We start from the raw sequence: 21,285 nt of genomic DNA on the forward strand, positions 1-21,285 counted from the left end.
CAACCCTATAGGAGAGAATAGAATTGCCCCATATAATTTCTAAGGTTATAAATCTTGAAAAGCAAGATTTGGAAATACTGGGATCTTGAAAAGCAAGATTGTGAAACAGACTGCCTCATTTTCCTTCTGCAGAGTGGGTTTAAACCACCAGCTTTTTGGTTAGCAGCTGAATGCCTTAGTCACTGTGACACCAGGAAAATACACCACATTTTATTTATCCATTCATCTGTTGATGAACATCTGGGTTGTTTCCACCCTTTGGCTATTGTGAATGGTGCTAAGATGGACATTGATGTACAAATATTTGTTTGAGTCCTCACCACTGGCATCATTAGGGTAGATGCCACCCAGTACAGTAACTAACTCATGCTGTCATCCCCCACCCCATTGGTGGGGCTGGCTGGTGAACCCCTCACAGGATCCAGGATTGAGTGACCTGCAGAGACTCTCTCCACCCTCCTCTCCACCCAAGGCCCGCCTGTCCACATCCTGATTAGTGGGTAGATGGGGTGGTATGAGTTACTGCAGTAGATAAGAGGTGATACCAACCCTTACTACCACCAGCTGCTCAGCCAAGTTGACACACAAACTTAACCACCACAATTCCACCCCTTGTCAACTTGGCACCTGTACAGATCTTCAATGGGTGTCATCTGTACAGATCTCCTTCACTGGGTGACTCTAGTCCCCTAGTTCCTGAGTGATGACCTCACCTCTTTGGCCTGCTGGGCCCTGTTCCTCTTCTTCTTGGGCATGGCAGTCCTGCTCCCTCACTCTTGAGCAGCAGCTTGACTCCATACCACTAGCTCACATGAACAAGCAGCCCCACACTCCAGAACCAATGTAGTGAAGGTCTGGTTCTTTGAAACCTAGGGGGCTGTGGTGGTTCCACCCCCAAAGGCCATGGTCCTACTCTTGAGGCTGAGGCAGCTCTGCTTCCAGTTTTCTTGGTCTCTCCACTTCTGTCAATTAATGCCCAAGGGCAACTCACTCTGCCAGGAATCTTCCCGCCCAAAGGACACTCAGCGTTCTTGCCTTGTGGGCTGGCCAACCTGCTACTCCCTTTTGTGCCGGTTTCTTCTACCAATTAACACCTGAAGGCAACCCACTCCGCCAGGAAGCCACCTACCCAATGGCATCTGGCTTTCTCCTCTGTGGGCTGGTAAGCCTTGCTGTTTAATGCCGCTCTCTAGGCTCTGCTCCTGCTGTCTCTCATGCTGGTCTCTGGGCTCTGCTCCTGCCATCTCTCATGCCAGTCTCTTGGCTCAGCTCCTGCCATCTCTCATGCTGTATGCCAAGGTCTCTCTGCCAGGGTCTCGAGTCAAGGACACACTTCACTCCTGTTTCCACATTTTAGGTATCAGTCAGAGCTGCACCCCACTCCTGGTACCATATTCTGTTCTGGTTACCTAGAGCCACACTGACAAGAATATACCACAAATGGGATGGCCTTAACAAACAGGAGTTTTATTCTCTTACAATTCGGGAGGCTAAAAGTCCAAGTTCAAAGTGTCAGGCTCTAGGGGCTGGATGAGAGCCCCTCAACCTTGGGTTCAGCTCTGCCTCCTGCTCCCGGCCCACTGGAGCTAGAGGTTTTTCTTCACTCAGACAGCTGCTGGCTGCTGAGACTGACAAACCCAAGGTTGACAAGTAAAAAGGCACAGTCCCAATGTTACCAAACCACATGGCAGGCCATTAATTTAAGTCCATTGAAAGTCCCAAACTTGGCAGAGCAGGGCAGGCTGCTGAACAATGACACAGCTACATGCAGCTACATGCAGGGTTCAAGAGTGCCATAAGCTAGAAACTGTTCCCAAAGCTGCTTCTAATATATGGGAAGCAGACCACATACCCAAAGCAGCTACTTAGCTGCTTGTGGTGGATCCCAGCCTGGAGTTGATTGCCAGTCTCATCATGGAGAATAATTACCACTAGCTTCCCAGCCACTCAACCAGGCCCAGCCAAGTTGACACACAAACTTAACCACCACACGGGGGAAGAGGACTCTATATTTAGGCATATGGTTTAGTCTTTGAAGTCACAAAGAAGGCACATCAAGGAAAATTGGAATGTTAGCCCACACTCCCCTTCCCCATTAGTCAGTTTATAAAGGATGGGTTTAGTGCAAATAGAAGGATACAGAGCACTACTTTAGGAGCCACCTTGAAACCATTTACCCTAGGATGCTGCAAGTGTACATAGAGACAGGAAGGATTTAGGTTCATTTGGAGTTGACCGGCCTCTAATCTAAGGGAAGTTGTGGCTATCTCTGCCTGAGACTGACAAGCTCTCATGTCCTGGCCCTGGGCCTCAGACCCTGCCTGTCAGAGAGAACTTAGGGCAAGACCAGAGGAGTAAGCTATGGAGAGATCTAGAGGGAGGGGAGAGTGCCATCAAGGGGCTGCTGTGGGTGTTGTGTCTTCTCCCTAGAACAGAAGGCTGGGGGAGGGAGATAAGTCTAGAGCAGAGACAGAGAAGTGGCTCAAATGACCCCTTCAGTGAGGGCAATGGTTTAGGTGTCAGCCATTTTCTAAAAATAACAATAAAAATTTGAATCAGAATGCCATTAAGGCAGAGAAAGAACTTACCTGTGTCACAGTCCTCCTACCACTCAGTCTCATACCCAGGAAGGTCAGCTCATCTATATTGTCTGCCAGAAACCCTAGGGGGTGCAAATGATTACCACACTGGGCTAGTAACCAAAAAGTTGGATGTTCAAGTCCACCCAGAGATGCTTTGGAAAGACCTGGTGATCTACTTCTGAAAAATCATCCATTGAAAACCCTATGGAGCACAGTTCTACTCTGATACACATGAAGTCACCATGACTTAGTCAACTTGATGGCAATTGGTTGAATATTATCTGCCTGGCTTCTGCAGGTGTTGAATTTTTGTCCCTGGAAATTCCTGTGAGCCATCCACTGTGACAGGGTAGAACTTCCCCACAGAGTTTTTTAGGCTATATAATATTTACGGGAGCAGATTGCTAAGTCTTTCTGCTGTGGAGCCATGGGTGGGTTAGAACTTCCAATCTTTCCATTAGCAGCAGAGCTAGACAAGAAAACCCACGGAGCAGTTCTACTCTGTAACACGTGGGTTTGCCATAAATTGGAATCCTCCACCACAAATTTTCTTTTTTGGGGGGAACATCATCCATAACTGCCAATAGTGCCCCCTAGTGTTTGTTACAACCACACATTTCTAAATGTTTCCTGGAGGTGGGCTAGTATTGCCCCTGTGGAGAGTTACTGAATCTCACTTGTGCTGGGGAAGTGACTTCCTCTCAATCCCACCAGCCTTTTCCTGGCATAGAAACACAGAGACACAGAAGCCTGTGGCATGCACTGTTTATTGTGCCTGTGGGTGAGGGAAAGAAAGGGGGTATATACTAGGAGTGGCACCCAGGTGGGAGCAGGACAGAAATCATGGACAGCTTGAAGCGAGTTCAAGCCCATCTCCCTATTCTCCATTTCCCCAGCCAGAGGGTGAGGACTGGGGAAGTGTCACTTAATCTTAAGTAAAAATATGCTCAGAAAGAGACAGATAGACAGAGAAACAGAGACTGTGGAGTAAATCCAACCACCAGGAACCTGGCTGAGAGGAAAGGAAAACCTTTTGGGTTGGGAGGGTGGCCATGTAGGTCCCAACACTGTAACATGACATCTGTGGCCCAGGCACTGTTCCTCTGGAGCCCCTTCCATCACCAGAGACCCCACCCCAGCTTGCTGGGTGGTAGGGAGCCAGGGTCCTGGAGCTCCTCTATCCCCACATGGTCATCTTCAGCCACTGTGGGGAGAGAAGAAGCAGGTCTGTGAATGGGAAAGCGTGGGGGTGGAGCAGGGTGGCAGGGAGAGCAGAGGGTGTGTAGAGTTGTGAGCTAGAGATGCCAGAAGATCTCTTCCCACCCCTTCTTCTACGTACCTGGTCCAAGTTCAACCTAATATATCCAGTATTCTTGGGGTCCATGGTTAGAAAGAATGCTGTTTTAGAGAGGAGGCAGGAGGAGAAGAGGTTGAGAGCTAAGCCAATGGTCTGAAGAACCACTTCCTGAAGAACAGGAAGCCCTATGCCTTGCTCTTCCCCAGCTAACCCCTCTTGCCTGAAAGGGATTTAATGACAACAACTCTTTTTTTTATTGTTTTTTCAGGTCCCTCCCGATGATAACAACTCTTATATATAACCTTTTTTTTATGAGCCACCCAATCCTAAATGCTTTCTGTATATGAACTCATTTTAATCTGCACTTCAATCCTATGAGGGCAGTACTTTCTTTATCCACATTTTATAGGCAAGGGCATGGAGACACAGAGAGATAAAGTGACTTGGCCAAATCACACAGCAGTAAGTAGTAAAGCTGGGGTTCATCTGGGGCTGGGGCTGTGCTCTGTAAGGAGAAATGGCTTTGGAACAGCCCTCCTGAGGTGGGTTCAGGGGGAGAGTCATTAGTCCCTGGGCCTAGGGAGGGGGAGTGCACAGGTGCTTGACTCACCAAACATGGCCTTCAGCTTCAGGACACAGCTGATGAAGCTGTTGAAACTCATGATCATGTTTTCATCTGCATACCTGGCCACCAGCACCTGCATCACCTTGTTGTTCAGCTTTATGCCTGGGGGAAAGAGGTGTGGGGTCAGGGAAAATTTAGCTCTCCAGCCATTGCCTCCTATGCCCTGCCCCAACGCCTGCACCTGACCCCTGGCCACCTGCTTTCTCCATCGCCAAACGCATCTCATAGGAGTTCATGGTGCCTGACTGGTCCTGGTCACATTCTCGGAAGATATCCTAAAGGGACAGACAGAAGTGGTAGGGCCATATGCATGACATGGTGGTGGTTGTTAAAATAGTTGCTCACACTGCTCCTCAAGACCATAGGTGCTCCCCTCCCTGGCCCACCTCTTGAGCCCCCAGTCTCCTCATCATCTAGTGACCAAACAGTTCATTCCAGGAATAGCAGACACCCTGCCCAGTATTCTCTGCATACATCCTTTATAATAGGTTAATTCCTAGGTCAGATTAGTTTTCAGACATTTGACTGGTTATTACATCAATGCTCCAACAGATCTTCCCAGTGTGTTTGTGTGTGTGTATAGGTGTGAGTATGTTTGTGTGCACGTGAGTGTGTATGCGTGTGTGACTATATGAGTACATGAGTGTGCACGCATGTGTGTGTGCATGGGAGACTGTGCATGTGTGGCTGTGCGTGCATGCTTACATGTATGTAATTGAGGACTCACTCTGGCTTGCTCCTTACCACTCTCCTCTCCTTTCAGGAGCCTCCCTCTTTCACCCCCAAGTCTGTCCCTTCAGTGCCCTTTACCGTCCACTTCTTGATTTTTTTCCACAGGATCTGGAATTCCAGAAGCCCCAGCTTGCCAGAGCCATCTTTCTGGGGGGTGGTTAAGGATAACAAGGGATTAAGAGGGTGTTCTGAGGCAGGGAGCAGAGGGGCTCGCCTAGAGAGAGCACAAGAGCAGGGCTCCCCATATGCTCACGGCCAGAAGCACAGACATCATTGGCTATCCCACAACCTAGTCCCCACCAGGAAGGAAGGCAGGACTGGCCAGAGAGGTGGCCGGCTCTGGGCCAGACTGGAGGTGGCAGGGGTGGGAGGGCAGGAGGCCCAACGGACAGGAAGATACATCCATAAGATTGATCATACAGCGGCAGGTATCCAAGCTGAAAGTCCTGGCCCTGAGTTCTTTGACTGTGAGGAAAGGAAGGAGTAGAGAGAAAAGATAGAGTGAAGACGTGTTTTAGGGGGCACAGGAAGTGGTCAGAACAAGGCATAGTCTATGGCAGAAGGGTTATGTGTTGTGGGGTAGCTGACTTACGTTTGGAGACTATTTTGTTGAGCAGCTTCTGTAGCTCATAAGCGTCGATCTCCTTGTCCTGAAAAGGGGGACCATGACCCTCCGCTCTGGCCCTTCAGTCCCACCCATAATCACTTCCCTCCAGCCCATAGCTCTCTCACCTGTCCTGCCACTATCTCAAACAAATGTATGAAGTCTGGATCTAAGTCATTCTCAGAGATGTTCTCCTGGAGGGAAAAGAGTGGGAAAGGGGATGCAAGACCCGGTCCAAAAAACCAAGCCCCCAACTCCTTCATACCCCAGATGCTACCTCCAGCCTCCCCTCACCTCTTGGAGTATCTCCGTACAGTTGCCTTCATCCAGTTCACTGAGGAAAAGCGATTGACCACTCAGGGGCTACCAAGGGTCAGGGATGTAGGGATTTCAGTGGGATGGTCAGGGAGAGGTCATAGCATGTATCTGAAGCTGTAGGGAACAGGCTCCATGGGACCTGGGTTCTAGTTCTGGCTCTACTGCTAATTGGGAATTCCCTTTCTTATGCCTCAGTTTCCTGGGTTGTAAAATAGGGATAGAATAAGGGAGGACCAAGGAGTTTTGGTGGTGCAGTGGTTAAGGCAGTCAACTGCTAACCAAAATGTTGACAGTTCAAACCCACCAGGTGCTCTGTGGGAGAAAGATGAGGCAGTTTGGCTCTGTAAAGATTTATAGCCTTGGAAACCCTATGGGGCAGTTCTACTCTGTCCTGTAAGTCAGAATCTATTCAATGGCAGTTTTTTTTTTTTTTTTTTTTTTTAAAGGAGGATCAGAAGGCTGCTCCCTGAGCTTGACATCAGGTGACATCAGGGCAAGGTAGGGGTGGGGAGCCCTCACCAGGACTCGCTGTGCTTCTCTGTGAACACTCTAAGCAGGAAGTCGGCCTCCTTGTTCTGGTTGTAGGTGGAGGGAATGATAATATACTCCCCTGGAGACAGCCGGAGTTGGCTGCTCACCTCCCGTGAGTGGGAGAAGATTTCTGAAAAGCCATGGTCCTGATATTTCCGGAAGAAATCCTTCTTCAGGTGGATATTCTTGATGTTCTGAAACTATATGTGCCCTGGAGGTAGGTATAGGCTGGCTGGGGTGGGGCATGGAGGAGGGTCCCCCAAGATGAAGTCTGGCTTGTCAGGGGTAAAGGGAGGCACCACCACCAACTGTCTTGGACTGGACACTGCTCAAGGGATAGGTAACCCCAATATTAGCTCTTCCTTCCACCATCCCCATCCAGGGCCAGCGGGGCTGGAAGTTCCAACCCAATACCCCTAGATCCCTTCCCAGAATCCTGCTGCTTGCCCAACCCTTTGTAGCCAGGGGTGGGGACGGGGGTCCTGCCCTGGGTCAAGCTCTACGTCTTCTGTACCTCCTTTGGGACCTGGGAAGAGAAGAAAAAAGAGAATCAAACCTCTAGGGGTAAAGGGATTCAGGCCTGCAGAAGCCAGGTGGGGTGCGAGTTGAATGTATGAGTGTGTGTGTTGGTGGTGGTGGGCCTAAGGTTACTAAGACACCCAGGCTAGGGTGAGGGCTCTGATAGCTAAAATGATCCTGGTTTTAAGGATCCCTTAGCTTTGGACAGCAAAATCTAGTTTACACAAAAATTTTCCAGGGTAGATTATATCAAGTGAACTGTAAGTGGTGAGGGGACTTTCCCAGCTTCACATTGCTCAAAGAAGTGCAAGAGCTGGGATGAAAACCTAGGAGAGCATTTTGTGAAAAGCTCTTCCCTGGAACACCCATGTCCTGTAGAAAGTTAATAGGTGGTTATTAAAATGGGGGCATTGAGGACAAACCAGCCTGCAAGAAGATGAGGTACACTAAGTCGGGTAGGTTTCTCCACCAGATTGGTGAGCAGAACCGTTAGTAGCTGAAGTACACCACAGAGCTCTAGGTTGGAGGCTGAGAATATCATCTTTCCTGACTAATTTTGGACACTGGAGGTGTGTCTGTTGAGTTGGTGGACTCAGAGCCTAGAAGGAGGGCAAAGCTTGTATGTACTTTTGCTCACCATTGAGCCCCTGGGAAATGGACAGGAGCCAAACATAAGATAACCAACCCATTGCCGTTGAGTCAACACAAACTCATGGCCCCGTGTATATCAGAGTAGAACTGCAACCCATGGGATTTTCAATGGCTGATTTTTCAGAAGTAAGTGCCTCAAGGTGGACTTGAACCTCCATCCTTTCCATTAGCAGTTAAGTGTATTAACTGTTTGCACACTCAGGGACTCCAGACATAAAGAAATACTTGTTGAATATGTAGGTGGATGAATAAATGGCTGTTTCTAGAATTTTGCAAAGCATAGGAGTGGGAAATGTTTATTAGGGAATTTCTCCTGACTCTTGGGTTCAATGAGGTGGGTGGGGTATCTGGAGGGGCTTCTAGGGGGCTGTGAGAAAATTCATTGTGTCTGGAAATCAGGATACTGGCTCTGCTCCTGATCCTTGGGTGTGTGAACTTGGGTGAGTGACCTCCCCTCTCTGGCTCTCAATCTCCTTCCTGTCCACTGACAGCCTTTGGAATAATGCCCAGCAGAGAGGAAGTGCTACTTATTTTAGATTTTGAAATCTGTGGAAAGAAATCTGCTGGCCCTGTCTCATAAAGCACAAACCAAAACCAAACTCACTGCTGTCACATCGGATTTGACTCATAGAGACCCCTCCTTGGGTTTCTCAGGCTGTATCACTATGGAAGTAGATTGCCCAACCTTCCTTCCAAGGAGAGGCTGGTGGATTTGAACCACCAGCCTTCTGGTTAACAGTCAAATGCCTTAGGCACTATGCAACCAGGGCTCCCATAAACTACACACACAAAAAAAACCCTCAAAAGTCAGGGCTGTTGTCCAAGTGAGGGAGCAATTGTGGGTAGGGGCCCAGCTGGGGCGCCCACCGAGAAGATGACAAAGCCAATGGTCTCCATGTCACGAAACCGCCGCATCCGCCGCCAGTTTTTCTGCATCAGGGCCACCAAGCAGGTGCAGACCACTTCGTTGTCTTCTGAGTCATCCTGCTCAAGGAGACTGATCTTAAACTGGGGATTGGTCCAGAATGTGTCTGTGGATGAACAGGTCAGGATGACTATGCCTTTTCCAGGGTGGACCCAGCTTTCCCAGCACCATACCTGCCTCCTCCATGGGATGGGGAAGGGGGGCAACTGATTGGCCCCTGACCTTGTGACCTCTGACCCCTGTGACTTGGTGCCCTTGTCCTGGTATTGTGGCGAGTCAGCGGGCCATCCCTCATTCCTTTCACCCTCAGTCCTCTCACCCACCAGGGTTGTCCCTGCAGCCCCCTGCAGTGCTGCCTCTCCGCCAGCTGCCCTCGTAATAGGAAGTGTGCCAATAGCTCTTGCAGTCTTGGAGTGCATCAGGCGTCAGGTTGCAAATTTCCAGGAGTGTGTAGTTGTCCAAGAAATCCTGGAACGTCATCCTGAGTTGGAGGGAGTAGGGGGTGGTGCTTATCATCAGCACATCTATGGGCCCCTATCACCCTAGGGGTCCCTGGAGCCCCCCCATTCAAGGCACAAGTGGGAGAGTGGCAGGGAGATGAAGGAACAGGAAATGGGGGAATAGGAAGCCACCTGAGCCACACTGACCAGAACTCCCCATCCTCTTTCTTGTGCCACAGCTGCTTCCGGATGTCTGGGGGCACTTCTTGCCACTCTCTGGAGCTGGGGCAGAGGTTGGCAGTGGAGGGAGGGGGGAAGGCCACAGGAGGCATCCCCTCCCTCCCCAAGGAATTCCTTCACCCTGGAATGCCTGCCTACTGAGGGTCCTGAGTGAGATGAGGAGGGGTTTGTCCTTATGCCCAGGTTGTCCTCCCAGACAGGACACTAGGTGGTCTCCTTGTGGCATCGCCTTGCTACTGGTGTCTGCTGTGTCCTCTGCCTATACCCCACCTGAGAGCACTGGGCTGGGGCCACCTACTCGTCACTCCAGGCTCCAGTCCACTCGACTCGGCCCCAGGGATTCCGGAGCCGAATCAGTGTTTTCATCCTGCCGTGGTGGAAGACCTGGGTGGGTGTGGGGGTTAAAGGTCAGGGACAGAGGGTCAGGAGGGGCTTCTTTTCCTTCTTATGCCCCTCTGGGTAGAGGGCAGTTGTCAGGACTCACATCCTGAAGTCCAGTCACTGAGTAAGCATGTCCTCGCACCAGGTTCCTCCGCGTCAGAGATTCCAAGTCTTCACTGCTGTCAATCTATAGAAGAGAAGGGGCTCAGGTCTGGTCTGAGGGGCGGGGGCACCTGAACACAGGTGACAACTCACTGGGCTCATTTTTAAAAATTAAACAGCCAGGAGCAAGGCGATGCCACAAGGAGACCACATGGTGTCCTTTTGTATTTTGAAATAACTGTAGATTCACATGCAGTTTTAGGTAATAATAGAGAGCTCATGTACCCTTTGCCCATTTTTCCCCAGTGGTAACAGCTTGCAAAATTGTGTACAGTATCACCGCCAGCAAAGCTGACATCAATACAATCCAGCAATCTTATTCAGATTTCCCTGTATTACTTGTGCTCGTTTGGGTGCCTTCTTCTTCTTTTTGTTTTGAATGCATTTTATTGAAATATAATTTCTGTACAGTGAAATACACAAAACTAAAATGACATGGGTCAATGCTTTTTTTTTTTTTGCAGTGTTCCCTCCCCTCCCCTCCCACCCCTGGCAACCAACAAAGAACATTTCCCTCCATATATAAACCTTTCCTTGACCCTCCACAACAACGAACTAATACTATATTTGTCCTTCTGTGATTGACTTATTTCACTCAGCATAATGTCCTCCAAGTTCATCCACATTATATGGTGTTTTGCAGACTCTACATTATTCTTTAACACTGCATAGCATTCCATTATGTGTATGTACCATAATTTGATGATCTACTCTTCCATTAATGGGCATGTAAGTTGTTTCCATCTTTTTGCTATTGTAACTAGTGCTGCGATGAACATGGGTGTGCATATATCTATTCTTGTTCTGGCTCTCACCTCTCTAGGATATATACCTAGTAATGGGATTGCTGGATCAAATGGTATCTCTAATTCCAGCTTTCTAAGGAATCACCATACTGCTTTCCACAGTGATTATATCACTTCACAGTCCCACCAGCAGTGTATGAGAGTCCCAATCTCTCCACATTTCCACCAGCATTTGTTATTTTCCGTCTTGTTGAACCTTGCCTTCAGTGCTGGGGTGAGATGGTATGCCATTGTTGTTTTGATTTACACCTCTCTGATGTCAATGATCGTGAGCATCTCTTCATGTATTTGCTGGCCACCTGAATTTCTTCTTCGGTTAAGTGTCTATTCATGTCTTCTGCTCACTTTTCAATTGGCTTATAAATCTCTTTGCTGTTGAGGCGTTGAAGTTTTCTATAAATCTTAGAGATAAGTCCATTGCCAGATATGTAATTATTGACAAGTATGAATTTGTTGCTGTCATTTTTGTTATGTGCTTTTTGGTGGTGTTGAATTCTTTGTTCCACATAATTTTCTGTGCTGAGCTCGTTTTGTTTATGAATTGTGTTATCACTTCCTTCGTTGCTATTGTTTTAGTATTTGCTAAATATTTGTGCTGGTCCTCTTTTTTATTTTGATGTGAAGGTTTATCATTTTTCTTTGAGGTTACCCTGTGATTTACAGTTTTCTTTCCAAGTTTGGAACAGTCCGTTTGATCTTTTTATTTATTTATTTAATTGTGCTTTAGGTGCAAGTTTACAGAGCAGAGGTTGTTTTACATTCAACATTACGTGTACATTGAGTTTCACTCCCCATTTATCATCTCCAACCCTAACTCAGTCTCCTCCCCGCCCTGCTCAGTAACCCCCTTTCCCCTCATGGCCCTCATTGTTATGCACTCTTGTGTGTCCTGTATTTCCTCCTGTGAATGTTGCCCCTCTGGTGCCCCATGGTTGATCGCTCCAAGGGATGTGTTTTCATAGAGTATGTGGGTGCGCCACCCTGGGTTGAATGGTCTGCATGTACATCTTGTTTACTATTGGGCTGAGAGCCAGGAGTGAGTTTTATTCCAGGCCCAGAATGTATTCCAGGGCCATCAGCCCATTCTAACTTATAATTGTCTTGACTTCCCTACCATCTAGAAGTTCTGTAACGACACATTTTTTTCCCTTTTTGGTTTGTAGTTGTCCTCATTTGTCAATTGATGTCTCTGGTTCCCTGTTTACAATCTTATAGGCTTGTTTACTTTGGATACTTCCATAGCTGGGTTGGTTTCTGGGTTATGTCATCATGTGTGTTAATGGTCAGCTATTGTTTGCTCTTGTTGCTTCTCTGTCCAAAGGACTCCCTTTAGCATCTCTTGTAAGGTTGGTCTGGTTTTTAACAAATACCCTTAATTTCTGCTTATCTGGAAATGTTCTAATTTCACCATCATATTTGAAGGACGGTTTTGCTGGATACTTAATTCTTGGTTGGAAATTTTTTCTTTCAAGATTTTATATACCATCCCATTGTCTTCTCATGGGCATAGTTTCTGCCAAGAAATCTGAGCTTAGTCTTATTGGTTGCCCCTTATAGGTCACTTTTCACTTTTCCCATGCTGCTTTCAAGATCCTTTCTTTGTCCTTGGTTTTGGTAAATTTGGTGATGATATGTCTTGGTGATTTTCTTTTGGGGTCTATCCTGTTTGTTGGACTTCTTGAATGGATATATTTTCATCTTTCATCATACCAGGAAAATTCTCTCCCCAAAAATTCTTTGATGATTTTTTCTGTAGTTTTATTTATCTCTTCCTGTTCTGGAATTCCAATTACACATAGGTTATTCCTTTTGATGGTATCCCACATGAACTTTAGGCTTTCTTCATTTTGTTTTGATCTTTTTTCTGATTGATCCCTTTCCAAAGAAATGTTCAGGTAATTGGCTTCAATCTCACTAATTCTGTCTTCTGTTGATTCAATTCTACTCCTTTGTCCATTCAATGTCTTATCTATTTCTGAAAATTTAGTATTAATCTTCTGGATTTCTATGTGTAGATTTTGTATCATTTTTAATTTTTCATTTATTTTGTCATTTTGTTCTTGTATTGTCTTTCAAAATTGTTCTAGAGTTTTCTCTGTGTTTTCCTCAGTTTTGTCAGCGTTTTTCTTGATCTGTCTCTCAATTCATTGAAGATACCTAAATATAATTCCTTTGAATTCCTTCTCAGGGAGTTTCCATGCTGTGTCTTCCTCAGGGATGTGTTTTGGTCTGTATTTTGGTCCCTTGTTTCTCCTGCTGTATCTTGCTTCTTTGTGTGCACTGTGATGGTGTGTTGTCTCTGAGGCATTGTGATGTTTTTGTGTTTATATTTAATTGGTGATTGTATGTTGGAGTGACCTGCCCACAATTTTTGTTTTCTTTGTATGTTATCTACATAAGCAGGGTACTATGCTGTGCTCCTCTGTTTGCTAGTTGGCAGTACTTATACACTTACCACCTGTCTCCTTTCCCATTGTCAGCCTCCTGTATGTCCCTGCCATCCTTGGCAAACAGAGCCTATTCTTAGGTCCCTGGCATCTGAATGAGAATGCTGTCACTTTAAAATCCAAAGTGGCTGCCAATTGTAAAGATTCAAAATGGCTGCACCCTTGGTCACTATAAATATTCAAAATGACCTCCACTTGTAAACAATCAAAATGGCTGCACCCTCCAGACAGAGGAAAGTTCACAGCTCAGGTTGTCTCCCTCCTTGCTGTTTCCCTTCCTAGTCATAGGCCACCAGTCGTCCCTTCAGCCCTTGGCAACCAAAACTGATCTTCAGGTCCCAACACCACTTGGAAATATTCAGGCTGTTGGTCCCATCAGAGTAGCTGACAGTCCACTGCTCCAACTGTCACCATACTCACTGTTTTCATCCAGGTTTTTCCACTAGTTGGTGCCTACTCCACTACTGTATACTTCCTTTCAAAGCTCAGGGCTCCAGGATTATCTTCTGTATCTCTGTCAATTGGTTTCTCTTTTTTGGTTGAAGAGGGTCTGTGTAGCTTGTCTGCCTATGTCTCCATCTTACCAGAAGTGATTTGTGTATATTCGATGAAGTTTTATAACATGTGTAGGTTCATACAAGGAGCTCTGGTGGTGCAGTGGTTTGGGCATTTGGCTGCTAACTAAAAGGTCAGTGGTTTGAACCTAACAGCTTCTCCACGGAAGAAAGATGAGGCAGTCTGCTTCCATAAAGATTGACAGCCTTGGAAACCCAGTGAGGGTCACTATGAGTTGGAATAGATGCAAGGACAATGGTTTTTTTTTTTTGTGTGTGTGTGTGTGTGTGTGGGGTGTCTCAGGTTCATATAACACAAAAAATGCAATCACTGCTGTGGTGTTGGATTAGACTCATAGGTACCCCTCCTTGGGTTTCCAAGGCAGTATCACTGCAGAAGTAGACTGCCCACCTTCCTTCCGAGGAGTGGCTGGTGGGTTAGTAGTCAAGTGCCTTAGGCACTACGCCACCAGAACTCCCAAACCCAACTCACTGTCGTAGAGTAAGATCCTTGGGTTTCCAAGGTGGTAACACTACAGAAATACTCACTGCCTTCAAGTCGGACCTGACTCATAGTGACCCCTCCTTGGGTTTCTGAGGCAGTATCACTACAGAAGTAGATTGTCCAACTTTCTTTCCAAGGAGTGGCTGGTGGGTTTGAACCACCAGTCTTCTGGTTAGCAGTCAGATGTCTTAGGCACTATGCCACCAGAGCTCCTACTACAGAAATAGATTGCCCAATCTTCCTTCCAAGGAGTGGCTAGTGGGGTTGAACCGCCAGTCTTCTGGTTAGCAGTCAGATGCCTTAGGCACTATGCCACTAGAGCTCCCTAGGTTCATATATCCACCACCAAGTCAAGATATAGAACATGTCCAGCACCCAGCTTTCCTGATGTTGCCCTATTATAATCACACCCTCCTTCCTCCCACCCCAGCCTCTTCTCTAACCCTTGGCACTAATCTGTTCTCCATTTCTATAATTTTGTCATTTTGTCATTTTAAGTATGCTATATAAATTGAATCATATGGTATGTAACTTTGGGATTAGCTTTTTTTTTTTTTTTCATTCAGCAATAATTCCTTTGAGTTTTTGCATGCATGGATAGTTTTTTTTTTTTTTTTTTTAAAGATGTGTTTCTTTATTAACTCATTAATTAGTTAGCAAGAGCCAAGGGTGGGTCTGATGGTGACTGTCATTTCCTACAGATATGAGCAAAGACTCCTCTCTGAGCTACCTTGACAATGTACTGTGATAGGAAGGTGCCTCTGATTCATTGGCTGTGACTTGTCACTTCCATTCATGAAGGAAGAAAATACTGAATTTCAGTTCAAGGTCAGGCACTATCAGGGTGTAGCTGTTTTCTTGCCCAAGTTCGCATACCCATAGGCCATTGAGGGAGTATAGATTCCAGCTCCAGACCCACTGCAGGCTCACTTGGTATGGAGAGGGGCTTGCTGCTTTAAGGCTGGGCCAAGCTAACTGTTTCTATAAAGGGCCTGGTAGAAAATGCTTTCGACTCTGCAGCCTGGAGGCCTCTGGTGCCCTCACTCGGCTCTGCACTCTAGCCAACAGTCTATAAACAGGCAAGTATAGTTGTGTTCCTATAGAGTTGCATTTACGCAAACTGAAATTTGAATTTCATGTAATTCTCATGAGTCACAAGATATTACTGTTCTTTTTCTTTCTTTTTAAATAATCTTTTCTTGTGTTTTCAGTGAAGGTTTACATTGCAGTTTAAGTTCCCATTCAACAATTTCTACACAAATTCAGTGACATTGGTAACATTCTTCTCCATGAGTGAACATTCTCATGATTTCTGTTCTGGTTGTTCCATTTTCACTAATCCAGTTTCCCTGCCCCCTTATATCCTCATCTTTGTTTGAAAGTAAATTATTGAACAATCTATTTCTTTTAATTGCTGTGTAGTATTCCATGGTATGGATATACCACTGTTTGTTTAACCATTCATCCATTGAAGGATGTCTGGGTAGTTTCTAATATTTGCTTATTACCTATAAAGCTATTATGATGAACATTTGTGTATAGGTTTTTGTGTGAACATGTCTTCATTTCTGGGATAAATGCTTAAGAGTGTGATTGCCAGGTCATGTATTTATTTGAACAAGTATTTGGTGAGAGTCTATTGTGTGCTAGGTACCATCCCAGGTCTTGGGATCCAGCAGTAACTGAAACAAACAAGTTCACTGACCTTAAGGAATGTGAAAACTGACTGGAGAAGGTGGACTAGGAATAAATGCATAGATTAGCAAGATAATTTCAGGTCATCATAGGTATTGGAGAGAAAATCAGAACAAGGTAAAGAGTAAATGGGGTGGGATAGATCATTTAAATTGAGAGACAGGGAAGGTTAATTTGAGGAAGGGGCATTTGAGTTGAGAAGTTAATGATCAGGAAACAGCCATGCATATAACTGGAGAAAGAACCTTCTAGGTGATACAACGGCAGGGGCAAAGGCCCTGAGACAGGACCAAACTTGACCTCCAAAGGGCCTGGGGCTTAGCTTACTTCTATGGAGCAGCCCATGAGAGAGGATCGGTCCAAGGCCTTTCTAAGGAGCCTTAGTAGGTTCTGAGGGGGATTCTGGAGTTGGAAGCTCTCGGCCACACCCCCAGTGAAATCCTCAAAGCCTTCTACAGTGTTGCCCCCTGACAGTGCTTCGTAGGATCCGTTTAGCCTGTGGGCACAGAAAGGGCACAGTCTGGGCTCAGGAGTAGAGGTGTGAACTTGGACATCAGAGGGAAGGGAGAATGCCCTGCCCCTTCCTCAGATTCCAGCCACTCCTGTAACCGCCGACTGCCAAGGAAGGATTGGAGGCAAGCCCCCTTCCTTGGCTCTGGGTACTCACTTGGCATATGCTTTCTCCAGCAGGGCACTCCAGAACTCAGTGGTCTCGGCTGAGTGCAGGAACACTAGCTTGTGATTTTTTGTGGGCAGCCGGTCATCCACCACCACGTCCACCCACTGCCCAAATTGCCAAATCTGTGGGCAAGGTGGGCCTCAGTGGGACACTGGACATCTTTTTGCTTCAGGGTCTCTCTGTCACTTCCACACTACACACAGACACACACACAGACAACCCCCTTGAGTGGAGCCCTGTCACCAGAGCGCCTCCTGGTGGCCACATCCAGTTTATACATGAGTGTCAGTGATTCCACCCAGTAAAGTGGCTGTGAAAGGCAATGACAAGCCTGAACTCAGACCCTCTCGCTCCTCTCCAGGTTCTGGCACAGTCCCCAGGGTGACTTTACCTCCCTTTGACCTTAGACACTTCTCTGAAAAAAGATAGCTGGATTTTAGGATTTCTAAGATCTTAAAAACTCTTATAATTCATTATTTAGAAATATTTTATGTCATGGGGAATTTGTACACATGTCGCTAAGTTTAAAGGGCAAATTTAGATAGATAGATAGACAGATAGATAGAGAGAGAGAGAAGAAGCAGAAGGAGGAAGAAGAGGAAAGCCACAAACTGACAGCAATTGTGATTTTCTTTTAGGGATTTAAAAAATAACAGTTTCTCAGTGAGCAGCTATTATTCTCTGATAAATAGGGGAAAACTCACTCCAATAAACATTATTTGTCAAAAAATAAAGAAAATCAGAACATTTCATAGCACATATGCATGTTCTTTCTCTCGCTCTCTCTCTCACACACAAAGCATCTCTGGCTCTCAAATTTCCCTTCACCTGAAAATGGAAGATGCCAGCATAGTTTTTCTTGAAGCTCTGCCCCCTGGGCACCACGCGGTTCAGCAGTTTGGGGTTGATGGTGAGGGAGCCAATGGCAGCCAGCAGCCAGCAGTCTCCTATAAATACAGCCAGGAGCTGTTCCTCTTGGCTTTGCCCCTAAGAGTCCCTGTGTATGAGTGGGGGTGGGGGTGGGGGTGGATCCTGGAATATAGGCCTTAGAGGAGCAGGAGCCTGGTTTTGGGGTGGGGGTGGGTGCAAGCAGAGATACACCTTCCCTCTGCTCTCCCCCTAAAGAGTGTTCAGGGAGGAGGCCAGTAGGGAGAAACTAAAGACAAAGGGACAGGCTCTGGGGAAGTGATTTTCTGTATCTCTTCTATTCACAAATTAGAGCCAGAGGTTTTCTTTTCTGGAGTTCGAGGAGGTATTTTTGGCCTCAGAATCTTGCTCCTCACTCTGGGACCTGCTTTCTTTCCCTTCAACAAATCCAGTCACCTTCTCTCATACTCTACCTGCACCCCATGAGTATAATGGTTCAGTGATTAAGGGTCCACCACCTCTCTTCCTGAGGTTACCCACATAATCCTGGAGATCCAAGGGGCTCCAGGGGAAGCCTAGTTTTGGGGACAAGTGGACTCTCAAGCAGTCCCATGGAAAGGTCTATAGCAAGGAACTGAGGCCTCTTGCAAACAGCCATATGAGGAAGCCATATTGCAAGTGGATCCTCAGCCCCAATCAAATGTTCAGATGACTGCAGCCCTATCTGACATGTTAACTGCTACCTTATGAGAGACAATGAACCAGACCCACCCAGCTATGCTACTTCCAAATTCCTGACCCGCAGAAACTGTGACATAGTAAATGTTTATTGCTGTTTTAAGTCAGTAAATTTGGGGGTAATTTATTATGTAGTAATAGATAAGTAAAAACCACACCCCAGTGTGTTTTTTACACAGACTCAGACCCAGACTGTCCCAGATGAGGGCTGGCATCCATAGTAGTGGAAGGGCAAAGAGAAAGTACCTGGTACTCTCAGGAGGGGAAGGACAAGGAAATGGAAGCAGACTGTCTGAATCCAGGGGATGCAGTTCTTCAGCCTCAAAGACCCTCAGCCATCCACACTGAGTCATCTTCTCCCTAAGTCAAGAGCAGCTTTCCTGCTCCCTACTCACCCAGTCCCCCTTGGCAGATATCTGTCTGAGTGGCTCCATCCACAATGAATTGAGGATTCCTTGTGATTTCCTGCAGTGAAGGAATAATGGTTTCAGGCATGCTAGGACAACCTTCCCCTCCAACCTCCTCCTACCTTCCTGGGAAATGCTCACCTTGAGGTTCTAGGGGAAGACATGCTCGGGGTGAAGGTGGGGCAGGGCACGGGCCCATCTTAGTATAGCTGTAGGTTGTGATAGCAAAGGCCGGTGGGCGCTTTGGTGACTTTCCCAAGGGTTATCTGAGAGTTTTTCCTTAACAGTACTCAGAACTGTCCTCAGCCCTGAAGGAGGGGGAGCCAAGTACCAGTGCCAGATTGGGGTGGTGGAGTATTGGAGTTTATTGCAGTGACTGGGGCCTGGCACTGAAAGTCCACTCCTCCAAGTGCTCACCTTGGGTCGCTGCCAGGAGATGCTCTGCACATTGTTGGACTTGGGTCCCAGCTCCTTGAAGCCCAGTGAAGTGGAGTCAGCAGGGAATAAGGGGTCCTCGAACAACTCCCCCTTCTTCAGACAGGCTGCTTGCAGCTCCTCAAAGTTCTGGTTTCTGAAGTTCTCAGCGTTGTTGTGCTGGCCCAGGCCCTTGGCCTTGAGTCGGCTATGGTTTATGTGAGTTGCCATTCCCTTACAGGTAAAAATGACCTCCACTCAATAATAAAAAAGCAAATAACCTAATTAAAAAATGGACGTACATATATACCCAGAAGTGAAAGCAGGAGGGCAAACAGAAGCCTGTACGCCAGTGTTCTTTGTGGCACTTTTCACAATAGGTAAAAGAGGGAAACACCCAATTGTCCATTAACAGATTAATGGATTTTAAAAATGTAGTATATACATAAGGAGCCCTGGTGGTATAGTGGTTAAAGTCCTTGGCTACTAAGTTATGATTCAAACTTACTAGTCATTCCCCAGAAAATAATGTGGCAGTCTGCTTCACAGATCTGGAAACCCTTATGGGGTTGTTCTAGTCTGTCCTGTGGGGTCACTATGCGTCTGAATCTAGTTGACTGCAGTAGGTATTGATTTTGGTAATATATACATACAATGAAATATTACCCATCCATAAAAAGAAATTAAGTCCTACAGTCAACAATGACTTTAAAACAAAGATGAGAATGTAAGGGAGCAGGAAAGCTAGATTAATGGAAATGGGACAACCAGAACAGAAACTATATGAATGCTCTTGCATGGAGAAGAAAGTAACCAATGCCATTGAACAACTGGTGTAGAAATTGTTGAATGGGAACCTAACCTTCTGTGTGTACCTTCACAGAAACACAATAAAATATTATTACAAAAAAAGAGAGAAAGAAATGAAGTCATGATGCATGTCCCAAGGTGGATAAATCTTGGAAGCATAATGCTGAGTGAAATAAGATAGTTGCAAAAGGAAAATACTGTTATGATCTCACTTACATGAAATAAGCAAAGATGTGGAAACCAAAAATTATTAGTGGTTACAGAGGAAAGAAGGAGGGGAAAAGTGAGAGTTTTTGCTTAGGGAGCACTGATTTATATTAATGGTGGAGGAATAATTTGGATAATGGTTGTACAACACAAATAATGAAATCAATGTCACTAAATTATATATGTAGAAACTGTTGAATTGGCGAATGTTTTATTGTGTGTATTTTTACCACAATTAAAAAGAAGAAGAAAAGGAATTTGCCATGCACCTGCAAGGGGAAAACAAAACAAAACAAAACAAAAAAATGGGCAAAGAACCTGAACAGATACTTCTCTGGGGAAGGCAGACAGACAAACGGCCAACAACACATGAAAAAAGTGCTGAACATCATTAACCGTTAGAGAAATGCAAGCCAAAACCACAATGAGATACAACTTCACACCCACTAGGATGGTTTCCATAAAAAAGAGAAGTAAGAGCAAGAGTTGTCAAGGATATGGAGGTATTAAACTTTCAAATACAGCTGGTGGGAATGTCAAATGGTGTCATCACTGTGGTGTCACTTTGGAAACGGTTTGGCAGTCCTCAAATGGTTAAACGTATCTCCCATGTGATCCAGCACTTCCACTCCTAGGTATATACCCAAGGGAACTGAAAACACTTGTTCACACAAAAGCTTCTACATGAATGGTCATAGCAACGTTATTCATAATAGTCAAAAAGGGGGAAAAATCCAAATGTCCATCAAATGATGAATGGATACATAAAATGTGGCATATAGATACAATGGGATATTATTTGGCAATAAAAAGAAATGAAGTACTGATACATTCAACAACATGGATGAGCCTTGCTAAATTATGCTAAGTGAAAGAAGCGGTCACAAAAGACCATCTATTGTATGATCCCATTTATCTATAATGTCCAGAATAGGTAAATCTATAGAGACAGAGAGTAAGTTAGTGGTTGCCTAGGGCTTAGGAGGATGGGACGATTAGGTTTAATGTCTAAAGGGTACAAGGTTTTTTCCAGGGTTAATAAAAATGTTCTAAACTTAATGTGGTGATAGTTGCACAATTATGAATATACTAAGAGCTATTGATAGAAGGAAGACTGGGCAATCTACTTCCTTAGTGATACTGCCTCGG

At 45.9% G+C, this 21,285-nt stretch overlaps 1 protein-coding gene across 1 annotated transcript; it reads right to left on the reverse strand.

Annotated features, from left to right (window-relative positions):
- Positions 1–3,759: 3,759 nt before the first annotated feature.
- Positions 3,760–19,350, reverse strand: CAPN11 (calpain 11). The gene is made up of 21 exons (XM_007936191.1): positions 19,123–19,350; positions 18,694–18,763; positions 17,522–17,640; positions 16,682–16,815; positions 16,342–16,510; positions 9,949–10,032; positions 9,763–9,848; positions 9,432–9,506; positions 9,108–9,265; positions 8,727–8,890; positions 7,204–7,215; positions 6,678–6,889; positions 6,135–6,174; positions 5,969–6,034; positions 5,829–5,886; positions 5,637–5,701; positions 5,315–5,383; positions 4,701–4,779; positions 4,490–4,606; positions 3,922–3,980; positions 3,760–3,786 (listed from the first exon to the last, which is right to left on the reverse strand). The coding sequence occupies exons 1-21, from the start codon at positions 19,348–19,350 to the stop codon at positions 3,760–3,762; spliced, it is 2,091 nt and encodes a 696-aa protein (XP_007934382.1).
- Positions 19,351–21,285: the final 1,935 nt, after the last annotated feature.

The sequence above is a fragment of the Orycteropus afer genome, unplaced genomic scaffold, assembly GCF_000298275.1.
Source record: "Orycteropus afer afer isolate SDZICR_OR568_19922 unplaced genomic scaffold, OryAfe1.0 scaffold00034, whole genome shotgun sequence".
In the NCBI taxonomy this organism is placed as follows: domain Eukaryota; kingdom Metazoa; phylum Chordata; class Mammalia; order Tubulidentata; family Orycteropodidae; genus Orycteropus; species Orycteropus afer.

What these genes read in the sequence shown, in the direction of transcription:
- CAPN11 (XM_007936191.1), bottom strand. Translation starts at nt 19,350, where the DNA reads ATGGCAACTCACATAAACCATAGCCGACTCAAGGCCAAGGGCCTGGGC. An exon ending in CTGGAGAAAGCATATGCCAA is followed by an intron (nt 16,511 to 16,681) that starts GTGAGTACCCAG and finishes CTGTGCCCACAG; the next exon opens with GCTAAACGGATCCTACGAAG. An exon ending in GAGAAGCACAGCGAGTCCTG is followed by an intron (nt 6,175 to 6,677) that starts GTGAGGGCTCCC and finishes GCTTTTCCTCAG; the next exon opens with TGAACTGGATGAAGGCAACT.